The 22,330-nt window shown below is 44.6% G+C and overlaps 1 protein-coding gene across 1 annotated transcript in view; it reads right to left on the bottom strand.

Annotated features, from left to right (window-relative positions):
• The window catches only part of LOC133561709 (hexokinase-1), a 57,890-nt gene that overhangs the window by 27,671 nt on the left and 7,889 nt on the right, over positions 1-22,330 (bottom strand). The window contains exons 2-7 of the mRNA XM_061915179.1: positions 20,924-21,086; positions 13,884-14,032; positions 4,909-5,028; positions 4,721-4,816; positions 4,550-4,649; positions 4,262-4,445 (exon numbers count right to left, since the gene is read on the bottom strand). Of these exons, the coding sequence (XP_061771163.1) occupies positions 4,262-4,445; positions 4,550-4,649; positions 4,721-4,816; positions 4,909-5,028; positions 13,884-14,032; positions 20,924-21,086 (812 nt within the window). The remainder of the gene's footprint in view (positions 1-4,261; positions 4,446-4,549; positions 4,650-4,720; positions 4,817-4,908; positions 5,029-13,883; positions 14,033-20,923; positions 21,087-22,330) is intronic.

Consider the following 22,330-nt stretch of genomic DNA (forward strand, 5'->3'; position numbering starts at 1 on the left):
GACTGGTTGGGCAAACTCCCATGCACCCTCAAGAACCCTGCCGAGAGTATAGAGCTGGTCCACAGTTCCACGACCAGGACGAAAACCACACTGTTCCTCCTGAATCCGAGGTTCGACTATCCGGCGAAGCCTCCTCTCCAGTACACCTGAATAAACCTTACCGGGAAGGCTGAGGAGTGTGATCCCACGATAGTTGAAACACACTCTCCGGTCCCCCTTCTTAAAGAGAGGGACCACCACCCCGGTCTGCCAATCCAGAGGTACCGCCCCCGATGTCCAACCAAGACAGCCCCACAGCATCCAGAGCCTTAAGGAACTCCGGGCGGATCTCATCCACCCCCGGGGCCTTGCCGCCGAGGAGCTTTTTAACTACCTCAGCGACCTCAGCCCCAGAAATAGGAGAGTCCACTACAGATTCCCCAGGCACCGCTTCCTCAAAGAAAGACGTGTTGGTGGGATTGAGGAGGTCTTCGAAGTATTCCCTCCACCGATCCACAACATCCGCAGTCGAAGTCAGCAGAACACCATCCGCCCATACACGGTGTTGATAGTGCACTGCTTCCCCTTCCTGAGGCGCCGTATGGTGGTCCAGAATCGCTTCGAAGCCGTCCGGAAGTCGTTTTCCATGGCTTCCCCGAACTCTTCCCATGTCCGAGTTTTTGCCTCCGCGACCGCTAAAGCTGCACATCGCTTGGCCCGTCGGTACCCGTCCACTGCCTCCGGAGTCCTATGAGCCAAAAGAACCCGATAGGACTCCTTCTTCAGCTTGACGGCATCCCTCACTGCTGGTGTCCACCAACGGGTTCTGGGATTACCGCCACGACAGGCACCAACAACCTTGCGGCCACAGCTCCAATCAGCCGCCTCGACAATAGAGGTTCGGAACATGGTCCACTCGGACTCAATGTCCCGCACCTCCCTCGTGACATGTTCAAAGTTCTCCCGGAGGTGTGAATTGAAACTCTCTCTGACAGGAGACTCTGCCAGACGTTCCCAGCAGACCCTCACAATGCGCTTGGGCCTGCCAGGTCTGTCCGGCATCCTCCCCCACCATCGCAGCCAACTCACCACCAGGTGGTGATCGGTAGAAAGCTCCGCCCCTCTCTTCACCCGAGTGTCCAAAACATAAGGCCGCAAATCCGATGACACAACTACAAAGTCGATCATGGAACTGCGGCCTAGGGTGTCCTGGTGCCAAGTGCACATATGGACACCCTTATGTTTGAACATGGTGTTTGTTATCGACAAACTGTGACGAGCACAAAAGTCCAATAACAAAACACCACTCGGGTTTAGATCCGGGCGACCATTCTTCCCAATCACGCCTCTCCAGGTTTCACTGTCGTTGCCAACGTGAGCGTTGAAGTCTCCCAGTAACACAAGGGAATCACCCGGAGGAGCACTTTCCAGTACTCCCTCGAGTGTACCCAAAAAGGGTGGGTATTCTGAACTGCTGTTTGGTGCGTAAGCACAAACAACAGTCAGGACCCGTCCCCCCACCCGAAGGCGAAGGGAAGCTACCCTCTCGTCCACTGGGTTGAACTCAAACGTACAGGCTTTGAGCCGGGGGGCAACCAGAATTGCCACCCCAGCCCGTCGCCTCTCACTGCCGGCAACGCCAGAGTGGAAGAGGGTCCAGTCCCTCTCGAGGGAACTGGTTCCAGAGCCCTTGCTGTGCGTCGAGGTGAGTCCGACTATATCCAGCCGGAACTTCTCTACCTCGCGCACTAGCTCAGGCTCCTTCCCCCGCAGTGAGGTGACGTTCCACGTCCCAAGAGCTAGCTTCTGTAGCCGAGGATCGGACCGCCAAGTGCCCTGCCTTCGGCTGCCGCCCAGCTCACAATGCACCCGACCTCTATGGCCCCTCCTATGAGTGGTGAGCCCATTGGAGGGATGACCCACGTTGCCTCTTCGGGCTGTGCCCGGCCGGGCCCCATGGGAACAGGCCCGACCACCAGGCGCTCGCCATCGTGCCCCAACTCCGGGCCTGGCTCCAGAGCGGGGCCCCGGTGACCCACGTCCGGGCGAGGGAAATCTGGGTTCATTTTGTTGTAATTCCATGAATCCTCTGTTGTAATGCTGATGAAGTGGGGGGTATCGTTGAAACTGTGACTCGTGCCGATTGTATTGTACCATATGTCCCGGCTGGAATCGCCGTTCAAAGAACTCGGGCTTATCAGTGATACCCAGAGCCCGAAAAAAGTCTGAGGGCTTCAGAACATTTTCTATCCGGGCTCCAGTGTTCTGGAATACCCTACCGGTAACGGTTAGATGCTACCTCAGTAGAAGCATTTAAGTCCCATCTTAAAACTCATTTGTATACTCTTGCCTTTAAATAGACGCCTTTTTAGACCAGTTGATCTGCCGTCTGTCCGTCTTTTTTGCTCTGCCCTTCTCTCCTGCGTGGAAAGGTTATCAGGTGACCACAGATCAGCCTCCATGGAGGAAGTGCTAGCTGTTTTAAGTCGGGACCGAGGGTGGACCACTCCTTATGCATCAATGACGTCTCGGAGTCCCGACTTGTGAAGTGAATTATATTTTATATAGCGCTTTTCTCAAAGCGCTGTACATTGTGAAACCCAATATTTAAGTTACATTTTTAAACCGGTGTGGGTGGCACCTGGAGCAGGTGGGTAAAGTGTCTTGCCCATCGACAGAACGGCAGTGACTAGGATGGCAGAAGCAGGGATCGAACCTGCAACCCTCAAGTTGCTGGCACGGCCGCTCTACCAACTGATCTATACCGCCCCAACATGTAGACTTGCATGTTGACTTGTCTACATGCAAGAGGATTTCCTGCTGACCCCTGTCTTGCCTCTGGTGAGGGCGGTCGCATTTTTTCCGCTCCCTCTTCTCCCAGGTAGGTGGCGACTTGTCCAAAGTGTACTCGGCCTTCCGCCCGGTTGTAGCTGAGATAGGCGCCAGCGCCCCCCGCGACCCCGAAAGGGAATAAGCGGTAGAAAATGGATGGATGGATGAACTTTTTTGAAGCCGCGTTCTTTGCGCTGTCCTCAAATCTAAACACCTAGAACAGACAAGTCATTGTTTTTTGTCTGCTCGCTGAATACAAAAATCCTAATCTACGATTTGACTCCCTCGAACAGCCTTGACGCTGGGGCGGCATGGCGTAATGGGTAGAGCGGCCGTGCCAGAAACCTGAGGGTTGCAGGTTCGCTTCCCACCTATTGACATCAAAGTCACTGCCGTTGTGTCCTTGGGCAGGACACTTCACCCTTTGCCCCCGGTGCCGCTCACACTGGTGAATGAATGATGAATGAATGACAGGTGGTGGTCGGAGGGGCCGTAGGCGCAAACTGGCAGCCACGCTTCCGTCAGTCTACCCCAGGGCAGCTGTGGCTACAGATGTAGCTTACCACCACCAGGTGTGAATGAATGATGGGTTCCCACTTCTCTGTGAGCGCTTTGAGTATATAACAATAGAAAAGCGCGATATAAATCTAATCCATTATTATTATTATTGACGTTGTGGAAACAGGACAAGGCTGTTCTGAAAACACCCCCGAGGACACCCCAACCATAGACACTTTTGACCTCCCTCCCCCCTCAACGACACCTGGAGTCGAACTTTTAAAGATCGGCCTCAGTCTAAAAAAACATGACATCATCACACCCAAGACAATTGGGCATACACACACCCCACCCCCACCTTACGCCTTCACCACCGCTTTTTCCCCTCGGGTGATGGTCGGATAGCAGCACTTCAAAGCAGCATTCGCCTTCCAGGGCCCCAACTCCCCGAGTTTGTCGTGATTAAATGTAACTTGTTTATGTGTGCATTGCACAGAGGGTTTTTTTCCCCATTCCAGACTAGACCCCCTTAGGAGCCCAGTCTAAATTGTATATTTTTACTCATCTTCTTCCCCAGCGTTTTACCTTTTCCCATCATTTACCCATCAGCGTTCCTGTTCTGTAACCCTGTCCACTGTTTGTTTGTCTAATCTCAAAATTGTCTAATTTTGTTGTACTTTTTCCAATGACAATAAAGACCTACCTACCTACCCAATATGGACTGGACTCTCACATTAATAACCGTATCCACTCGGCATCTATTGTACGGTTCACCCGCAGAGCTACTCATTGTTCCCGTTGGGTTGACTTTTTTCTTGCCCTGGTGTGGGATCTGAGCCGACAATATCGTTGTGGCTCATACAGCCCTTTGAGACACTTGTGATTAAGGGCTTTATAGTAAACTTTGATCGATTGAACCCCTGTCAGAGACAAGAAAAAAACAGAATCTCACAGCTGCTTTCCTGGGTTGAGGGATCCCCTGTCGATCTCTCGATCAAACTCTGTGCGGATGTCCTCTAAAGAGCCGTCGTCCCCAAAGGACCCCCACTCGGTGTTGATGCACATCCGACCCTCGTCGCCCTCCACCTGGTCGATGTGACGCATCTCTTCCATGTAGCAGGCATTGGTTCCTGTGCCTGAAAAGGGTTAGGACATAGTAGAGAGGGATCAGTGGAGCGCCATAACCCCCATCCTAGATGAGCATAGAACTGTTGGCCTCAGTCGAACGATCCATGCTTACCAATGATGATGCCCACTTCACAGCGCTGATCATCAAATCCGCACGTCATCATGGTGCCGACGGTGTCGTTCACCACCGCCATGATGTCTGCCTCGTAGTCCTGAGAAACACCCGAGACGTTTAACTCGACAACGGATGCCACTTCCGTTTTCAGCGATCAGTCAAACTCACCCCTCGTTTCTTAATTGCCTTGTTGAGGAGTTTCACAACATCCATGCCTTCCACGCCGCTGGCTTTGAACTTTTTCGTCCATGTCACTAAAACAGCCTGTAAATAAATCGTAAAAACAAAGTCGGATGGGTCCGAGGGTCCCACAATTTTCAGATTTGAAAAGTTGCAACCTGAGCTAAAATGTTTACCTCGTCCAGTTTAGTTTGGGCGCAGGGAAAAGAGAATGTAAATCCAACTGGCAGCTTCTTGTCCTTAATTTTCTGTTTCTCCATAAAGTCCCCGAGGCATTCTGCCACGTGGTCGAAGAGCTGCAACGATACGGGATGGTAATAAAACACAACTGCCACTAATGCCATAATCGTCTTTGCGCGTTAATCTCCCAGCATTACGCGATAAAGATGCCAGACCTCCGGCATGAGCGGTTCCTATTATTGCTTGTAGTACAAAACCCATGTGGTGATATCCTTTACACGCTGATGTCGCTTATCGACCATGAGTACTCTGGAATGCCCTCCCGGCAACAGTTCGAGATGCCACCTCAGTAGAAGCATTTAAGTCTCACCTTAAAACTCATTTGTATACTCTAGCCTTTAAATAGACTCCCTTTTTAGACCGGTTGATCTGCCGTTTCTTTTCTTTTTCTCCTATGTCCCACTCTCCCTTGTGGAGGGGGTCCGGTCCGATCCGGTGGCCATGTACTGCTCGCCTGTGTATCGGCTGGGGACATCTCTGCGCTGCTGATCCGCCTCCGCTTGGGATGTTTTCCTGCTGGCGCCGCTGTGAACGGGACTCTCGCTGCTGTGTTGGATCCGCTTTGGACTGGACTCTCGCGACTGTGTTGGATCCATTATGGATTGAACTTTCACAGTATCATGTTAGACCCGCTTTCACCTTTGCTTTCCTCCTCTCCAAGGTTCTCATAGTCATCATTGTCACCGACGTCCCACTGGGTGTGAGTTTTCCTTGCCCTTATGTGGGCCTACCGAGGATGTCGTAGTGGTTTGTGCAGCCCTTTGAGACACTAGTGATTTAGGGCTATATAAGTAAACATTGATTGATTGATTGATTGATTGATCGATGCAGTTCGGCCTGAGGGATCAAAGGTCCGTAATATCATGGTTGAGTTGGGTTGAGTTTTTCCTTGCCCTGATGTGGGATCTGAACCGAGGATGCCGTTGTAGCTTGTGCAGCCCTTTGAGACACTTATGATTTAGGGCTGTATAAGTAAACATTGCTTGATTGATTGATCATCACTTACGTGCAGTGATTTCTCCAGGTTCTCTGAACCTTTTGATGATATTACGGAGCGTAGATGGTGCAATCCCTAAATTCCTTGCAATAGCTGGTTGACAAATGTCATTCTTAAACTGTTGGACAATTTGCTCACGCATTTGTTGACAAAGTGGTGACCCTCACCCCCGTCCTTTTTTGCGAATGATTTCATGGAAGCTGCTTTCATACCCAATCATGGCACCCACCTGTTCCCATTTACATACTTGCCAACTTTGAGACCTCCGAATTCGGGAGATGAGGGGGGGTGTATATATTTTCAAGTATTTCTTATAAGTCCCCCCCCCAAACCCTCCACCCCCCACCCCCACCCCGAAGCCGTTCAAGCTGTCCTGGATGAACTAAAATTATTTTTTCCCAATCGTTTTAAAACTTGCAAGCGTACTTCTTCTTCTTACTCGTCGTCGCCATGTCTCTTCTTCGTTCTTCTGCTCCGTCTCTCTTTCGTTTTTGGACATTACTACTTGCTGTAGTTTTGAAGCAATGCATGATGGGAATCCGGATGTGGTGTTTGTCAGTGTATTAACGAGCCGACTGGATTAAACACACGCTGAGAAATAGCTCCGTGCCTGCATACTTTATGGGTTATAGATCAACTTATGGATGACAGGGACATATATAATAGTCTCCTTTTCAGGTGAGAGAAAAGGGACTCTAAAGGCAGTGCCTTTAAGCCCCCAATATTGTTGTCCGGGTGGAAATTGAGAGAACTTCGGGATAATGGTTGCCCCGGGAGAGTTTCGGGAAGGATACTGAAATTCGTGAGTCTCCCGGGAAAATCGTGGGGGTTGGCAAGTATGCAGTCAGCCTGTTCACCTGTGGGGATGTTCCAAATAAGTGTTTGATGAGCGTTCCTCAACATTTTGAGTCTTTTTTGCCACTTGTGCCAGCTTTTTTGAAACATGTTGCAGGCATCAAATTCCAAATGAGCTAATATATGCAAAAAATAACAGTTCGAACGTTAAAGGGGAACATTATCACAATTTCAAAAGGGTTAAAAACAATAAAAATTAGTTCCCAGTGGCTTGTTGTATTTTTTGAATTTTTTTTTCAAAATTTTACCGGCCCCAGAATATCCCTAAATAAAGCTTTAAAGTGCCTTATTTTCGCTATCTTCGAAACCACTATCCATTTTCCTGTGACGTCACACAGGGGTGCCAATACAAACAACATGGCGGTTACCACAGGAAGATATAGCGACATTAGCTCGGGTTCAGACTCGGATTTCAGCGGCTTAAGCGATTCAACAGATTACGCATGTATTGAAACAGATGGTCGGACTATGGAGGCAGATAGCGAAAACGAAATTGAAGAAGAAATTGAAGCTATTGACGCTATTCGGCCATAGCGTGGGTGTACCTAATGAAGTGGCCCATAGCATGGCTGCCTTGTTAGCATCGCCGGTAAAATGTGTGGACCAAACGATCAGGACTTTCGCATCTTGTGACACTGGAGCAACTTAAATCCGTCGATTGGTAAGTGTTTGTTTCGCATTAAATGTGGGTATCTAGTTTCAAATGTACATACAGCTAGCGTAAATAGCATGTTAGCATCGATTATCCTAGCATGTTAGCATCGATTAGCTGGTAGTCATGCCGTGACCAAATATGTCTGATTAGCACATAAGTCAACAACATCCACAAAAATCACCTTTGTGATTTGGTTGACTTAATCGTTGCAAATGCATCTGCAGGTTATCCATACATCTCTGTGCCATGTCTGTCTTATGTGAAGACACTCTGGTACATTCAATGGGGGTCTGCCGGCAGATTTCTTGCCAGTGGTGCAACTTGAATCCCTCCCTGTTAGTGTTGTTACACCTCGACGAGACATGATGTCTCCAAGGTTCCAAAAAATAGTCGAAAAAACGGAAAATAACAGAGCTGAGACCCGGTGTTTGTAATGTGAAAATGAATACGGCGGGTGTGTTACCTCGGTGACGTCACGTTCTGACGTCATCGCTAAGACCGATAAACAGAAAGGCGTTTCATTTGCCAAAATTCACCCATTTAGAGTTCGGAAATCGGTTAAAAAAATATATGGTCTTTTTCCTGCACCATCCAGGTATATATTGACGCTTACATAGGTCTGCTGATAATGTTCCCCTTGAAGTATTTTGTCTTTGAAGTCTCTTCAATTAAATATAGGTTGACCCGGATTGGCAAATCATTGTATTTAGTTTTTATTTACAATTCACACGACGTGTCTGAATCTTCAACCGCACACAGGTGTCGGACAATCTCCACTGTGACGCCAGAAAGACATCTTTACCTATAGTTTTTTTTTTTGCTGTGAAACAACCTCGGTTGTTTATGAAGCCGTTCATATATCACGTTACTCGTTGAAGACAGCTGTGCTTTCATGGAAGTGCATCTGTCGCTACCCGTTGTGTGGAAGTCGCGTTGCGAGCCGGCCGTACAGAGCCGGGGCGTCTCTTGGTGTTTTTTGGTGATCACGTTACAGCTCGGCCCGCCAGCTGCTGTCGGCGAGTTCGCTGGAGGTCACACACGTGACGTCGCTCCCCGCAGAGCTGTGTCTTGGATCCGCTTGAACTGAACTCTCGAGGCTGTGTTGGAGCCACTATGGATTGAACTTTCACAGTATCATATCCATTGCTTTCGGTCCCCTAGAGGGGGGTCGGTTGCCCACATCTGAGGTCCTCTCCAAGGTTTCTCATAGTCAGCATTGTCACTGGCGTCCCACTGGATGTGAATTCTCCCTGCCCACTGGGTGTGAGTTTTCCTTGCCCTTTTACGGGTTCTTCCGAGGATGTCGTAGTCGTAATGATTTGTGCAGTCCTTTGAGACATTTGTGATTTGGGGCTATATAAATAAACATTGATTGATTGATGTTGTGTTTTTATTTTTAATGAGCATTTTTCCTGAAGCTCGTTGAGAGAACTCTGTCTCAGTGTTGCGTAACAAGACTAAGCGAGAAAACAATACACGCCCTCTCCCCCCGAGTATACATTGTCTAAAAAATTGTTATAAGTACACCTCTGCATAACATTCTAGCCGTGTTAACATTAAGGATTTTTTTTTTTTAATTCATTATATTTATATAGCACTTTTCTCTAGAGACTCAAAGCGCTTTACATAGTGAAACCCAATATCTAAGTTACATTCAAACCAGTGTGGGTGGCACTGGGAGCAAGTGGGTAAAGTGTCTTGCCCAAGGACACAACGGCAGTGACTACGATGGCGGAAGCGGGAATCGAACCTGCAACCCTCAAGTTGCTGGCACGGCCGCTCTACCAACCGAGCTATGCCGTTGGTAGAGAAAATATATTAACGTACAACAAATAATAATTATATTAACAATGTTCTTGGTCTGTAACTACTCAGTGGCCTTGAGGTTAGTCCAGGGGTCTCAAAAGCGCGGCCCCGAGACGTCATTTTGCGGCCCGCACCTTGATGTGAAAGTTTAATGTTGGTCATACTTGTATACCCTCGATTTGTCCGGGAGAGTCCCAATTTTCAGGGTGATCATTCCCCAGAATTTCACCTGATCAACAATATTTCGGGGGTACCGTGGAAGCACGGTCTTTAACGTCCTCTACGGCATAGCTCGGTCGGTAGAGCGGCCATGCCAGCAACTTGAGGGTTGCAGGTTCGATTCCCGCTTCCGCCATCCTAGTCACTGCCGTTGTGTCCTTGGGCAAGACACTTTACCCACCTGCTCCCGGTGCCACCCACACTGGTTTAAATGTAACTTAGATATTGGGGTTTCAGTATGTAAAGCGCTTTGAGTCACTAGAGAAAAGCGCTATATAAATATAATTCACTTCACTTCACTACATCCTGTACAAACAGTGTGCCAGTCACATGTTGTATTTCGCCTTTGTGGACGCAGTAAGCAGCTGCAAGGCATACTTGATCAACAGCCATACAGGTCACACTGAGGGTGGCCGTTAAAACAACTATATCGCTTTTACAAATATGCGCCACACTGTGAACTCACATCAAACAAGATTGACAAACACATTTTGGCAGAACATCCACACTGTAACACAACATAAACACAAATGAACATTGATTGATTGATTGATACTTTTAGTAGATTGCACAGTACAGTACATATTCCGTACAATTGACCACTAAATGGTAACACCCGAATAAGTTTTTCAACTTGTTTAAGTCGGGGTCCACGTTGATCAATTCATGGTAACAAATACCTAGAATCCAATGCAGCCCTAATTATTTCGGGCTACAATAGGGGGCGGGGTTGTGGGGTTGTATACTGTAGCCCGGAAGCGTTAGGGCTGCATGGGATTCTGGGTATTTGTTATGTTGTGTTTATGTCGTGTTACGGTGCGGATGTTCTCCCAATATGTGTTTGTCAATCTTGTTTGGTGTGGGTTCACAGTGTGGTGCATATTTGTAACAGTGTTCAAGTTGTTTATACGGCCACCCTCAGTGTGACCTGTATGGCTGTTGATCAAGTATGTCTAGCAGTCACTTCCGTGGGTCTGTAGAAGCCTGATATGATGCGGCAGGTTGTAGAGGACGCTAAAGGTAGTGCCATCACAGCATGGCCTTAATATTGTTGTCCGGGAGACTGTCGGAAGAGGCACCGATATTCGGGTGAAATCCTGGAAAGATCGCGAGAGTTGGCAAGCATGTTGCTAGGGCGGGAAAGCCAGTCAAAGAATTCATTAAAAAGAAATCTTTTCTTGCGGCCCAGTCTCACCCAGACTCTGCATCCAGTGGCCCCCAGGTAAATTGAGTTTGAGATCCCCTGAGATTGGTAGGTCGTGAGTTCGAACCCAGGCCGAGTCATACCAAAGACTATGAAAATATGACCCATTACCTCCCTGCATCAAGGGTTGGAATTGGGGGTTGAATCACCAAAAATGAGCTGCTCACTGCTCCCCTCACCTCCCAGGGGGTGGACAAGGGGGATGGGTCAAATGCTGAGGGCCAATTTGACTACACGTAGTGTGTGTGCGACAATCATTGGTACTTTAACTTAAAAAGTTATAAGGTGCATCAATTTGCCTGAAATTAAAAGAAAAATAAATCTTTATCTAAACTAAAACATTTTTGACCGACTTGAACCATTTGATATTTTAAAAAAAATGTATTTCAACTCATTTAATAATTATCAAATTAATTGAGAACATTTTCTCAGGAGCACAATAAATAAAACTTGCCTACAAGACAAAAATTGATACAAAAATGTGTGCTTTTTGTTTTTAATCAAAACGAGGAAGTCAGCATTAATGGCTACAATAAGCTTTTTTTGTAAGGCGGAGGTTTTCGAAGCAGGGCTTGAAGCATGATACTGATAAAGCATCTTGTCCCCCCCCCTCCCCCATTTGAGAAGATTTAGTTAAGTTGGTCAACTTTCGATAAAACTAGTGTTCCCCATGTATTTGTGTATTAATACATTCTGGGCCACCACAAATAACTGAGTTTTAATTTTATTTTTTTTACAAATGTATCCTTTTTTAAAAGATTTGGCATTACAAGAAGGTAACACTAAGGGTAGTGCTGCCCTCTCCTGGCAATCATGTTCCACTAAACCGGGGGTCGACAACCCGCGGCTATAGTCTTTAGCGCCGCCCTAGTCGCTCTCTGGAGCTTTTTCAAAAATGTATGAAAAATTGGAAAAAAATAGGGGGGAACATTTTTTTTTTTTTTTTTGTTTTAACATAGTTTCTGCAGGGGGACAAACATGACACAAACCTCCCTAATTGTTATAAAGCACACTGTTTTTCTTAAACATGCTTCACTGATTCGAGTATTTGGCCAGCGCCGTTTTGTCCTACTAATTTTGGCGGTCCTTGAACTCATCGTGGTTTGTTTACATGTACAACTTTCTCCGACTTTCTAAGACGTGTTTTATGCCACTTCTTTTTCTGTCTCATTTTGTCCACCAAACTTTTAACGTTGTGCGTGAATGCACAAAGGTGAGTTTTGTTGATGTTATTGACTTGTGTGGAGTTCTAATCAGACATATTTGGTCCCTGCATCATGACTGCAAGATAATCTAATAGATTAGATTAGATCTAATAGATTAGACCAATCTAAATCGAAGACTCCATTTGACCAATCTAAGTCTAAGACAATATATGACCAATCTAAGATTAGATCCAACCAATTTAGGTCTAAGACTAGATCTAACAATCTAAATTTAAGACTAGATCTGACCAATCTAAGTCCAAGACTCCATCCGACCAATCTATGTCCAAGACTATATCTGACTAAACTAAGACTAGATCAGACCAATTTAAGTCTAAGACTAGATCTAACCAATCTAAATTTAAGACTAGATCTGACCAATTTTAAGTCTAAGACTAGAGCTGACTGATCTAAGTCTAATACTAGATTTGACCAATCTAAGTCTTAGACAAGATCCGAACAATCTAAGTCTAAGACGAGATCCGACCAATTTAAGTCTAAGACGAGATCCGACCAATCTAAGTCTAAGACTAGATGTGACCAATCTAAGTCTGAGACTAGATCCGACCAATCTAAGTCTAAAACGAGATCGGACCAATTTAAGTCTAAGACGAGATCCAACCAATTTAAGTCTAAGACAAGATCTGACCAATCTAAGTCTAAGACAAGATCCGACCAATCTAAGTCTAAGAAGAGTTCAGACCAATCTAAGTCTAAGACGAGATCTGACCAATCTAAGTCTGAGACTAGATCTGACCAATCTAAGTCTCAGACTAGATGTGACCAATCTAAGTCTGGGACTAGATCGGACCAATCTAAGTCTGAGACGAGATCCAACCAATCTAAGTCTCAGACTAGATGTGACCAATCTAAGTCTGGGACTAGATCGGACCAATCTAAATCTGAGACGAGATCCAACCAATCTAAATCTGAGACTAGATCCGACCAATCTAAATCTGAGACTAGATCCGACCAATCTAAGTCTAAGACTAGATCCGACCAATCTAAGTCTCAGACTAGATGTGACCAATCTAAGTCTGAGACTAGATGTGACCAATCTAAATCTCAGACTAGATGTGACCAATCTAAATCTGAGACTAGATCCGACTAATCTAACTCTGAGACCAGATGTGACCAATCTAAATCTGAGACTAGATCCGACCAATCTAAGTCTCGGACTAGATGTGACCAATCTAAGTCTGAGACTAGATCGGACCAATCTAAGTCTGAGACGAGATCCGACCAATCTAAGTCTGAGACTAGAACCGACCAATCTAAGTCTGAGACTAGTTGTGACCAATCTAAGTCTGAGACTAGTTGTGACCAATATAAGTCTGAGACTCGATCTGACCAATCTAAGTCTAAGACTAGATCTGACCAATCTAAGTCTGAGACCAGATGTGACCAATCTAAATCTGAGACTAGATCCGACCAATCTAATTCTCAGACTAGATGTGACCAATCTAAGTCTGAGACTAGATCGGACCAATCTAAGTCTGAGACTAGATCGGACCAATCTAAGTCTGAGACTAGATCGGACCAATCTAAGTCTGAGACTAGTTGTGACCAATTTAAGTCTGAGACTAGATCTGACCATTCTAAGTCTAAGACTAGATCCGACCAATCTAAGTCTATGATCATGAACTGATGAAATCTACTCGGATGAGAGGCCAAACGTCTTCTCAGACCAACCAGTCCAGTTGTGATGGTTGGAATGCCCTGAGACTACAATGACCCGGATAAATCAGAACCTTCATAGACACCAACCAATAATTGAAATTAAAAGACCTTGCCGCCACTGATAGTTTGTTAGTTCTGTTGGAAACACTGGAGAAGGTTATTTCAGGGATCAGGGGAAGACTTTGTCTAGTCAGAATCCAGACCATGTTCGACTACCATATTTGTCGCAAGAACAGGACGAAGTTTTTGTTGTGGTTTATGAGATCTTAGTTAACAAAACAGGAGTTCACCTGTGTCCCACTTCCATGGATGATGTTGTCTGGGGTCTCATAGGTCTGGCTTTCCATTTGAACCGGTTGCTTTTTGTCCCGGGTCACCTTCACCCGCAGGATCCGGAAGTTGGATCCGCCGAGGTCCAGAGCGATGAAATCCCCCTTTTCTGTCAGAATGAGAACGTTGCAGTTGGTGGTAAGCAAACCAGAGTAATAATAAACTTTGTGTTTCTGTGGTGTCCTCCGTTTCCGGTTGAACCCATCCGAGACCCAGACCTCTATCCTCGCTGGTCACACGATAGAACAGTTGGAGTCGGAGCTGTCAATGTAGCCTCTGTCAACTCTGCCCTTTGCGCGTGCCCTCAAGCCGCGGTACCTCGGAGTTATTTTTACTGCGGGTGACGAGGACGTGTTGCAGCAAGTGCAAGGCTTATCATCGACCAACTCTCCTTCCAACAGTTTTTCGTGTCGCCCGTACAAAGAAAGTTTGTTTCGTTGACTCAGAACTCGCCGTGATATCGGCGAGGTCAGGAGTCGGACGCAGACGCCAGCCTGCCAAAAACAACAGTGACCACAAAGAGGCTCGTGTCGCCGGCGCCGCGCTCGCACATCAGCACATTTTTTTGCAAGCGGGTAGACGCGGGATGGACCGGCGTGCGCCCGCAGTGCACTCGCACAATGTGGTGCAGAGGGGAAGGTGATGACTTTGCAAAACTCGGATGGGTTCACATTTGAACCAAGAATCCGTACCGCTACTCAACGGTATCAATTTTCGGTACTGTTTCGATAGTACAGTCCAGACGTTTCTCCTCATTGAGCCGAATTTAATTCAAGGAAGAGTGGAGCCTTACTTAACTCACATTTCTCAGTCTCATTTGCAAGTATGACACTAAGTCGCCGTTCTAAGTCCAAGACGTGAGATGGCAGTAGTGTATGGTTTATGTTGTTTTGAGTATTTCAGCCTTTGCTGTCTGTTGTGCCCTACAAAGTGTTAATACAGTAAGTCTTGTACGTATTACGCACTAGCTCGTGCATCTTATTTGTCATTTGTTTTTAAGACATTCAAAGTTGTTAAAATTACCATGTGTAATCGCTAATGCTAATCAGTAGCGTGGCAGTGGCAAAGCCGATGTATATTAGCATCAAGCTAGCACATTTTTGGAAGAGTAGAGCCTTACTTAACTCGCAATTCTGTGTCTCATTTGCGAGTATGACACCAAGTCGCCGTTTTAAGTCCAAGACGTGAGATGGCAATAGTGTATGGTTTATGTTGTTTTGATTATTTCAGCCTTTGCTGTCTGTTGTGCCCTACAAAGTGTTAATACGGTAAGTCTTGTTTGTATTACGCACCAACTCGTGCATCTTATTTGTCATTTGTTTTTAAGACATTCAAAGTTGTTAAAATTACCATGTGTAATCGCTAATGCTAATCAGTAGCGTGTCAGTGGCAAAGCCAATGTATATTAGCATCAAGCTAACGTATTTTTGGAAGAGTAGAGCCTTACTCAACTCACATTTCTGAGTCTCATTTGCGAGTATGACACTAAGTCGCCGTTTTAAGTCCAAGACGTGAGATGGCAGTAGTGTATGGTTTACGTCGTTTTGGTCGTTCAGCCTTTGCTGTCTGTCGTGCCCTACAAAGTGTTAATGCGGTAAGTATTGTACGTGTTACACACCAGCCTGTGTATCTTCTTTGTCATTTGTTTTTAAGACATTCAAAGTTGTTAAAATTACCATGTGTAATCGCTAATGCTAATCAGTAGCGTGGCAGTGGCAAAGCCAATGTATATTAGCATCAAGCTAGCGCATTTTTGGATGAGTAGAGCCTTACTTAACTCACATTTCTCAGTCTCATTTGCGAGTATGACACCAAGTCGCAGTTTTAAGTCCAAGACGTGAGATGGCAGTAGTGTATGGTTTATGTTGTTTTGTTCGTTCAGCCTTTGCTGTCTGTCGTGCCCTATAAAGTGTTAACACGGTAAGTATTGTACGTGTTACGCACCAGCCTGTGCATCTTATTTGTCATTTGTTTTTAAGACATTTGAAGTTGTTAAAATTACCATGTGTAATCGCTAATGCTAAACAGTAGCGTGGCAGTGGCAAAGCCAATGTATATTAGCATCAAGCTAACGCATTTTTGGAAGAGTAGAGCCTTACTTAACTCGCACTTCTGAGTCTCATTTGCGAGTATGACACCAAGTTGCCGTTCTAAGTCCAAGACGTAAGATGGCAGTAGTGTATGGTTTATGTTGTTTTGATTATTTCAGCCTTGGCTGTCTGTTGTGCCCTACAAAGTGTTAACACGGTAAGTATTGTACATGTTACGCACCAGCTCGTGCATCTTATTTGTCATTTGTTTTTAAGACATTTGAAGTTGTTAAAATGACCATGTTTAATCGCTAATGCTAATCAGTAGCGTGGCAGTGGCAAAGCCAATGTATATTAGCATCAAGCTAACACATTTTTGGAAGAGTAGAGCCTTACTTAACTCACATTTCTCAGTCTCATTTGCGAGTATGACACCAAGTCGCCGTTTTAAGTCCAAGACGTGAGACGGCAGTAGTGTATAGTTTACGTTGTTTTGTTCGTTCAGCCTTTGCTTTCTGTCGTGCCCTACAAAGTGTTAATACGGTAAGTCTTGTACGTGTTACGCACCAGCTCGTGCATCTTATTTGTCATTTGTTTTTAAGACATTTGAAGTTGTTAAAATTACCATGTGTAATCGCTAATGCTAATCAGTAGCGTGGCAGTGGCAAAGCCAATGTATATTAGCATCAAGCTAACGCATTTTTGGAAGAGTAGAGCCTTACTTAACTCGCACTTCAGAGTCTCATTTGCGAGTATGACACCAAGTTGCCGTTTTAAGTCCAAGACGTGAGATGGCAGTAGTGTATAGTTTACGTTGTTTTGTTCGTTCAGCCTTTGCTGTCTGTCGTGCCCTACAAAGTGTTAATACGGTAAGTCTTGTACGTGTTACGCACCAGCTCGTGCATCTTATTTGTCATTTGTTTTTAAGACATTTGAAGTTGTTAAAATTACCATGTGTAATCGCTAATGCTAATCAGTAGCGTGGCAGTGGCAAAGCCAATGTATATTAGCATCAAGCTAGCGCATTTTTGGAAGAGTAGAGCCTTACTTAACTCGCACTTCTGTGTCTCATTTGCGAGTATGACACCAAGTCGCCGTTTTAAGTCCAAGACGTGAGATGGCAGTAGTGTATGGTTTATGTTGTTTTGATTATTTCAGCCTTTGCTGTCTGTCGTGCCTTACAAAGTGTTAATACGGTAAGTCTTGTTTGTATTACGCACCAGCTCATGCATCTTATTTGTCATTTGTTTTTAAGACATTTGAAGTTGTTAAAATTAGCATGTGTAATCGCTAATGCTAATCAGTAGCGTGGCAGTGGCAAAGCCAATGTATATTAGCATTAAGCTAACGCATTTTTGGAAGAGTAGAGCCTTACTTAACTCGCATTTCTCAGTCTCATTTGCGAGTATGACAACAAGTCGCCGTTTTAAGTCCAAGACGTGAGATGGCAGTAGTGTATGGTTTATGTCGTTTTGGTCGTTCAGCCTTTGCTGTCTGTCGTGCCCTACAAAGTGTTAACACGGTAAGTATTATACGTGTTACGCGCCAGCTCGTGCATCTTATTTGTCATTTGTTTTTAAGACATTTGAAATTGTTAAAATTACTATGGGTAACTGCTAATGCTAATCAGTAGCGTGGCAGTGGCAAAGCCGATGTATATTAGCATCAAGCTAACGCATTTTTGGAAGAGTAGAGCCTTACTTAACTCGCATTTCTCAGTCTCATTTGCGAGTATGACACTAAGTCGCCGCTTTAAGTCCAAGACGTGAGATGGCAGTAGTGTATGGTTTATGTTGTTTTGATTATTTCAGCCTTTGCTGTCTGTTGTGCCCTACAAAGTGTTAACACGGTAAGTATTATACGTGTTACGCACCAGCTCGTGCATCTTATTTGTCATTTGTTTTCAAGACATTTGAAGTTGTTAAAATTACCATGTGTAATCGCTAATGCTAATCAGTAACGTGGCAGTGGCAAAGCCAATGTATATTAGCATCAAGCTAACGCATTTTTGGAAGAGTAGAGCCTTACTTAACTCGCACTTCTGAGTCTCATTTGCGAGTATGACACCAAGTTGCCGTTCTAAGTCCAAGACGTAAGATGGCAGTAGTGTATGGTTTATGTTGTTTTGATTATTTCAGCCTTGGCTGTCTGTTGTGCCCTACAAAGTGTTAACACGGTAAGTATTGTACATGTTACGCACCAGCTCGTGCATCTTATTTGTCATTTGTTTTTAAGACATTTGAAGTTGTTAAAATGACCATGTGTAATCGCTAATGCTAATCAGTAACGTGGCAGTGGCAAAGCCAATGTATATTACCCTCAAGCTAGCGCATTTTTGGAAGAGTAGAGCCTTACTTAACTCGCACTTCTGTGTCTCATTTGCGAGTATGACACTAAGTCGACGTTCTAAGTCCAAGACGTGAGATGGCAATAGTGTATGGTTTATGTTGTTTTGATTATTTCAGCCTTTGATGTCTGTTGTGCCCTACAAAGTGTTAATACGGTAAGTCTTGTTTGTATTACGCACCAGCTCGTGCATCTTATTTGTCATTTGTTTTTAAGACATTCAAAGTTGTTAAAATTACCATGTGTAATCGCTAATGCTAATCAGTAGCGTGTCAGTGGCAAAGCCAATGTATATTAGCATCAAGCTAACGTATTTTTGGAAGAGTAAAGCCTTACTCAACTCACATTTCTGAGTCTCATTTGCGAGTATGACACTAAGTCGCAGTTTTAAGTCCAAGATGTGAGATGGCAGTAGTGTATGGTTTATGTTGTTTTGATTATTTCAGCCTTTGCTGTCTGTTGTGCCCTACAAAGTGTTAACACGGTAAGTATTATACGTGTTACGCACCAGCTCGTGCATCTTATTTGTCATTTGTTTTTAAGACATTTGAAGTTGTTAAAATTACCACGTGTAATCGCTAATGCTAATCAGTAGCGTGGCAGTGGCAAAGCCAATGTATATTAGCATCAAGCTAACGCATTTTTGGAAGAGTAGAGCCTTACTTAACTCGCATTTCTCAGTCTCACTTGCGAGTATGACACCAAGTCGCCGTTCTAAGTCCAAGACGTGAGATGGCAGTAGTGTATGGTTTATGTTGTTTTGTTTGTTCAGCCTTGGCTGCCTGTTGTGCCCTACAAAGTGTTAATACGGTAAGTCTTGTACGTGTTACGCACCAGCTTGTGCATCTTATTTGTCATTTGTTTTTAAGACATTTGAAGTTGTTAAAATTACCATGTGTAATCGCTAATGCTAGTCGGTAGCGTGGCAGGGGCAAAGCTGATGTATATTAGCATAAAGCTAACGCATTTTTGGAAGAGTAGAGCCTTACTTAACTCACATTTCTCAGTCTCATTTGCGAGTATGACACCAAGTCGCCGTTTTAAGTCCAAGACGTGAGATGGCAGTAGTGTATGGTTTACGATGTTTTGTTTGTTCAGCCTTTGCTGTCTGTTGTGCCCTACAAAGTGTTAACACGGTAAGTATTGTACGTGTTACGCACCAGCTCGAGCATCTTATTTGTCATTTGTTTTTAAGACATTTGAAGTTGTTAAAATGACCACGTGTAATCGCTAATGCTAATCAGTAGCGTGGCAGTGGCAAAGCCAATGTATATTAGCATCAAGCTAACACATTTTTGGAAGAGTAGAGCCTTACTCAACTCACTTTTCTGAGACTCATTTGCGAGTATGACACCAAGTCGACGTTCTAAGTCCAAGACGTGAGATGGCAGTAGTGTATGGTTTATGTTGTTTTGTTCGTTCAGTCTTTGCTGTCTGTTGTGCCCTACAAAGTGTTAACACGGTAAGTATTGTACGTGTTACGCACCAGCTCGAGCATCTTATTTGTCATTTGTTTTTAAGACATTTGAAATTGTTAAAATGACCACGTGTAATCGCTAATGCTAATCAGTAGCGTGGCAGTGGCAAAGCCAATGTATATTAGCATCAAGCTAACGCATTTTTGGAAGAGTAGAGCCTTACTTAACTCACATTTCTCAGTCTCATTTGCGAGTATGACACCAAGTCGCCGTTCTAAGTCCAAGACGTGAGATGGCAGTAGTGTATGGTTCACGATGTTTTGTTTGTTCAGCCTTGGCTGCCTGTCGTGCCCTACAAAGTGTTAACATGGTAAATCTTGTACGTATTACGCACCAGCTCATGCATCTTATTTGTCATTTGTTTTTTAACGAATTGGAAGTTGTTAAAATTACCATGTGTAATCACTAATGCTAATCAGTAGCGTGTCAGTCTTAAAGCCAATGTATTTTAGCATCAAGCTAATGAATTTTTGGAAGAGTAGAGCCTTACTTAACTCGCACTTCTGAGTCTCATTTGCGAGTATGACACCAAGTCGCCGTTTTAAGTCCAAGACGTGAGATGGCAGTAGTGTATGGTTTACGTTGTTTTGTTCGTTCAGCCTTGGCTGTCTGTCGTGCCCTACAAAGTGTTAACACGGTAAGTATTGTACGTATTACGCACAAGCTCGTGCATTTTTTTTTTAAACAAATTTAAAAGTGTTTAAATTACCGTGTGCAATGGTTAATGCATATCAGTAGCGCGCCAGTGGCATTGCCAATGTATATTAGCATCAAGCTAGCGCATTTTTGGTAAAGTAGAGCCTTACTTAACTTAGGTTTGAGCGTTTTTGTTGTTGTTGTTTTTTTGTGAATTTCTTTGTTGGCATTGAAAATTGCAACATTACCTGAAGGTACATTCAAAGTTCCAATTAACGCGGTCGTTAGGGTCCATAAAATATTCCCGAGAATATTCGAAAAAGCTATTATTGTACACATGTTATCAAAGTAGTCCTTCTTGGTACTGATTATTGTATTGCTTATTTTGCTGCATAACAAAACAAGCGATATATTCTTATTTTCCTAATACCGCATTACGTGAAGAGCAACGGTAACACACAAAAACATCCTTTCAACAATCCATTTCTGTTTTCTCCTCGTGGACTCTACCTGATCCGTCCGGGATGGACCTGACGAAGGTGGGCAACATTTTGACGGTGGCGGTGGGGTTGGTGTCGTGGCCCAGCCCGTCCACCATCTCCCGGCGGAAGCGGTTCATGACATCCTTCAGGGTGTCATCGGAGAACCTCATGGAGTAGAGGTACTTGTCGATCTGAGGACGCAAACACACGTTAGCCGCGTCGGTTCCGTTCCGCCCCTCGCCACTCGGGGGCGGCAGAGAAAAGGGTCTTGGTGAATGGTCGCTCATTGCGTATAAGTGACACAAATCGGGAGGAAAAGAATATGATTGTAAGCCAAACTGTCCCTGTCAGGTTCAAACACTGATGATATTTATTAAACAAGACAAGAAGCAAGGAATTAAACAGAGACAGAATTAAATTTGGCTCAATGAGGAGAAACGTCTGGACTGTACTCTTTTTAACAGGGCTCACAAACGCGGTGCCCGTAAGGACCGGATAAGTAGCCCGCTGGCCTATTCTAAAAATAGCTCAAATAGCAGCACTTACCAGTGAGCTGCCTCTATTTTTCAAATCTTATGTATTTACTAGCAAGCTGGTCTCGCTTTGCTCAACATTTTTAATTCTAAAAGAGACAAAACTCAAATAGAATTTGAAAATCCAAGAAAATATTTTAAAGACTTGGTCTTCACTTGTTTAAATAAATTAATTTATGTTTTTACTTTGCTTCTTATAACTTTCAGAAAGACAATTTTAGAGAAAAAAATACAACTTTAAAAATGTTATGCTGTCCTCTCCAAGGTTCTCATAGTCATCATTGTCACTGTCACCGACGTCCCACTGGGTGTGAGTTTTTCCTTGCCCTTATGTGGGCTCTGTACCGAGGATGTCGTTGTGGTTTGTGCAGGCCTTTGAGACACTTGTGATTTAGGGCTATATAAATAAATAAACATTGATTGATTGATTGATTCTTTGACCTCACTTTTTGAACTCTTTTACGACCTCCTCTTTGAACTCTTTTACGAACCTCTTTTCGAACTCTTTTGCGACCTCTTCTTTGAACTTTTTTACGAACCTCCTTTTGCACTCTTTTACGACCTCTTCTTTGAACTCTTTTACGAACCTCTTTTCGAACTCTTTTGCGACCTCTTTCTTGAACTCGTTTACGACCCCCGTCCCTTGGGAAGCAGCTGTTGCCATGTGGTCAGGGAAGGTCCAAATAAAAGAAGGAGGCGTGCAATCTTTCGGGAGCGCGTGTTGAGACGCTGTCCAGATGTTTCTCCTCAAATTGAGCCAAATTGAATTCTGTCTCTGTTTAATTCCTTGCTTCTTGTCCAGACGTTTCTCCTCAAATTGAGCCGAATTGAATTCTGTCTCTGTTTAATTCCTTGCTTCTTGTCCAGACGTTTCTCCTCAAATTGAGCCGAATTGAATTCTG

The sequence above is a fragment of the Nerophis ophidion genome, linkage group LG01 (genome assembly GCF_033978795.1).
Source record: "Nerophis ophidion isolate RoL-2023_Sa linkage group LG01, RoL_Noph_v1.0, whole genome shotgun sequence".
NCBI lineage: Eukaryota > Metazoa > Chordata > Actinopteri > Syngnathiformes > Syngnathidae > Nerophis > Nerophis ophidion.